Source organism: Mastomys coucha, unplaced genomic scaffold (assembly GCF_008632895.1).
Source record: "Mastomys coucha isolate ucsf_1 unplaced genomic scaffold, UCSF_Mcou_1 pScaffold15, whole genome shotgun sequence".
NCBI classification, from domain to species: domain Eukaryota; kingdom Metazoa; phylum Chordata; class Mammalia; order Rodentia; family Muridae; genus Mastomys; species Mastomys coucha.
The window spans coordinates 156,461-160,621 of NW_022196897.1; the positions used below are offsets into that span (position 1 = coordinate 156,461).

Consider the following 4,161-nt stretch of genomic DNA (forward strand, 5'->3'; position numbering starts at 1 on the left):
TGCTGGGAGTAGACAGGGATCGTGAGGCCTAGTGAGCTTGTCTCTGTCTCCCTAGTGCTGGGAGTAGAGGTGGGCATCATCCAGCCCTGCACTTTATTTTATTATTTTGTACTTTATGTGTATGGATGTTTTCCCAATATGGCTGTACACTGTATGCATGCCTGGTGCCCACAGAAACCACAAGAGGGTCTCAGATTCCCTGGATTGTGGGTTACAGATAGAGAGATATGTATCTGTAATCGTGTGGGTGCTGAGAATCAAACTCAGGTCCTCTGGAAAAGCAGCTCTCTTAGCCACTGGGCAGTCTCTCCAGTTCCCAGACCATGGCTTTCAGATACTGGACTCATGCTTGCAAGGGAAGCAATTTACTGATTCAACTACTTCTTCAACTCACAATTTCAATTACCAAAGGCCAATTAGGTGGCAAAGATGACCCATTACAGTGAAATGGAAAATCTGGCTGGAATTGGAAAGCAAAGGGATCAACTTCATACATTCTAAAGGAGTACGTCCCAAACCTGACTGTGTGCATGTCCTGCTAATGTGATAGCTTTGGAGCGAAGCTTGCAGCTATGAAGTTCAGTGAGCTTTAACAACCTTGAATTTCAAAAAAGTCATATTTCCCCCATGCCTGAGCTCAGAATTGTTCTTGACATGTAAAGGACAGAGGATTCTAAGATTGCAGCTGCTCTACGGAAGGTTCCTCACTCCCTGCAACACTAACTATGCTGCTACCAAAATTAAAGAGTCAGTATAGTTTTGTTATGACTATTCTTTCTATTGGAATGTGTTTCTCTGAAACAGAACAACTGACTTAAAAATGCTGTGTTGTGTGAGTCCAACACCTGCAGCTTTTAATGTAGATATTTAGATGAAACTTTAATAACTAGATCAAAAGGTGCTGCGGAACTTCTAGAACAAAGGAGGAAATGGTGGGACAAAGAGGAACAATGTTCTCTAACCCATGTGAATGTTAAAGCAAGCCCAAGCTGGGCAGTGCTTTAGAAATAACATTGATTCTATTATTGTGTCTGTACCTCTTATTGAGGCACTCACCACTGTGCTCCCCGTATTGTATCTGTAACTCTTATTGAGGCACTCACCGCCGTGCTCCCCGCTGGCAGTTTTGCTGGCTGCTCCTTATAAGGCATCTTCTTGACTTCAAAGGACACCAGGGATGCAAGAGCATAAGGATCGTTCTTTCTCTGAAATAAAATTATTTACTTAAATGTATGTCCTTGAAAATTAAAATTTCAGCTGGTCAGTGGTGGTGCATGCCTTTAATCCCAGCTCTTGGGAGGCAGAGGCAGGAGGATCTCTGAGTTCGAGGCCAGCCTGGTCTACAGAGTGAGTTCCAGGACAGCCAGGGCTACACAGAGAAATCCTGTCTCAAAAAACAAAAAAAAAAAAAAAAAAAAAAAAAAAAAAAAAAAAAAAAGAGGAAAGAAAAGAAAATTTTCTATGATTATATACTCAGTTATTTTCAGTATTTTCTATGTTCAATGCAACATTTCCTTCTTCTATTCTGTTCTTCTTTTATGTTATCTATCCATCTACCTTTCTCTCTATATGTCCATCCATCTGTCCATCCTCCATATATAATATATAATTTTTACATAATATGTTACATATATATACATATGTATATATATATGTGTGTGTGTATATATCTAATATATATATATATACAGATATATATATATATATATATATATATATATGCACATACACACACACATAGAGATTTAAGGCATGTATCACCATACCCAAATAGGATATGTTTTGTTTGTAAAATATTTGTGCCTAAGTTTAAGAGGAACCCTGCTCCAGGAAATTTAGGCTCCAAAAAGAAATAAGCTCAAGGATTCTCTGGAGTTAATGCTGTTAGAAGGAGGAAGGATCCTCAGAGATTACAGATGTATGTTACCAGAAAGAGAAAAGTGTTTTAGAAAAGACTCTGGTAACAGCCTACAAAGGAATATTTCACATTCTATTCACACAGACAATGACTCAGAGCAGGGCCGCTTGGTCTGGAAGTCCTGAAGCTGTAAGTGCCGAGGCCTTCCTGTGCACTTGAAGGTGTTTAGCAGCCTCTGCTTTCTTTCTACTATATATGCTACTTGTAGGGATTGGAATGCTGAGAGCTGATGGCCAAGATTTCAGAACCCTTGAGGTCAGCTTTTAAATCACAGCATAATAAACCAACCAACCAACTAACCAACCAACCAACTAACCAACCAACCAACAAACAAATAAATGAAATAAGACACAAAGTGGAAGGGATCTGTGCTGGGAAGATTTCTGGGGGAGTTGGAGGGAAAGTAGTCAGTAAATATGATCAAGATACACAGTATAGATGTACAAAAAATCAAAATAAATAAAATGTTATTAAAATTAAATTAAACAAAATAATTCATATTTATAAAATATAACAGTGAAGACTGAAGTCTGTATAATTATGTTTTATTATTACCAATGCTCCTAATATTACTTATATCTCCTTCATCTTTATATTTTCCTATTACCAATGCTCCACTACCTATATCTACTTAATCTATAAAAGAGAACACCATACAGCCATGTGCATGTGGGCATCTGTTTCTAGAGCCCATATTTCCTAACATGGTACTGATACACTAAACTAACCATGGTAGGAACATTTATACTGGGAAACCACAGAGCTCTTTGTCTCCTACCTGACGTCAGTGTTCCAGTACCTTACACAGTTATCAGCACATTCCCTCCGATAACCCAGTATTGTACCTTTTGGAACCAGTCTAACACTTGGATAGTAAAAATTTTGTTCAAACATTTTTTATGAGTTAAGTTTTTCCCTACAACTGAATTTTTCTACCCCTAATAAACCCTACTTTTTGTACATGATAAGCACAGGCTATAAAATGTACCTTTTATGTATTTAAAGTAACCTTATCTTTGCCTTTTCTTTCTAATTGTCCAAGGGTAAATAACTCTACCTATCTGGAAAAAAAAATATGTTCAGGGTGGCATTCTTCAATGATCTATCCTTGGCTGTCATTTCCATTTTAAGTGAAAGCTGGATTTTTATGTATGTGTTGATACTGTCTATAAAATGTGGAAATATTTGCTAGTACTTGATTATTTCAAACTCACTTACTCACAAAACCAGTGCTCCAGTAATGATATTCTATGACTTTGTTTTGGCTTGGGACTGAATCTCACCTTGTAGCTTACCAGGAGCTCTTGCTGTAGCTTAGATTAGCCTCAAATTGATGATAATCCCACTTCAGCCTCAGGCATGAGCCACCACAGGCTAGTAATAAGATTCTGTGGGGAAGAATTGTCACCCTATACACACGGTACTCTTGCCTCTGAACCCTTGTTTCAGTCAGGGTTTCTATTGCCACAATAACACATCATAACCGAAAGCAACTCAGGAAAGAAAGGCTTTGTTTCATCTCTTAACTTGAAGGTCACCCACTTCATCCTGGAGTGAAGTCAGGGGAAAACTCAAGGTAGGAACCTGGAAGTCAGAAGTGAAGCAAAAGCCTTAGAAGAACACTGTTTACTGGCTGTTTGCTGGCTTACACCTCATGTCTTGTTCGGCTTGCTTTCCTTCACAGCCCAGCACTACCTGGTCAGGGAGGCACCACCCACAGGAAGCTGGGCCAACCTACATTAGTCACTAATTAAGAAGATACCTTCACAGACCCACCTACAGGCAATCTGACGGGAGACTTTTTCTCAATGGAGGCTCCTCCTCTTAGATAATTCTAGCAGTTTACATGTTGGCAAAATTCCAAGTGGGACAGCTTTCAATTTCAGAGCTGGGGGGAGGGGAGGGGTGGTGGTGCATGGCTAGTACCTAATCCTAGCACTTGGGGAGCAGGAGGATATGGAATTCAAGTCTAGTCTCTGCTACTTGAGAGTCTGAGGCTGGCCTAGGCTGCATAGGGTCTTGTTTCAAAACAACGCTCTGGGATCAATCCCTGGTACTGGAAAAAGTAACAGAGCTAAAAACCAAACAAACAAAACAAAATAACAAAAAAACAAAAACAAAACAACAAAAGAAAACAAACCACTACCACCACCACCACCACCCCTACCACCATCACCACCATAACCACCACCATCACCATCACCACCATCACCACCACCATCACCACCACCATCACCACCACC

The 4,161-nt window shown here is 39.7% G+C and overlaps 1 protein-coding gene and 1 long non-coding RNA gene across 2 annotated transcripts in view; one reads left to right on the forward strand and one right to left on the reverse strand.

Annotated features, from left to right (window-relative positions):
- The window catches only part of LOC116089711, a 95,874-nt gene that overhangs the window by 90,205 nt on the left and 1,508 nt on the right, over positions 1-4,161 (forward strand). The window lies entirely within an intron of this gene.
- Itga8 (integrin subunit alpha 8) overlaps positions 1-4,161 on the reverse strand; it is a 215,301-nt gene that overhangs the window by 14,571 nt on the left and 196,569 nt on the right. The window contains exon 28 of the mRNA XM_031369028.1: positions 1,104-1,205. Coding sequence (XP_031224888.1) covers positions 1,104-1,205 — 102 coding nt within the window. The remainder of the gene's footprint in view (positions 1-1,103; positions 1,206-4,161) is intronic.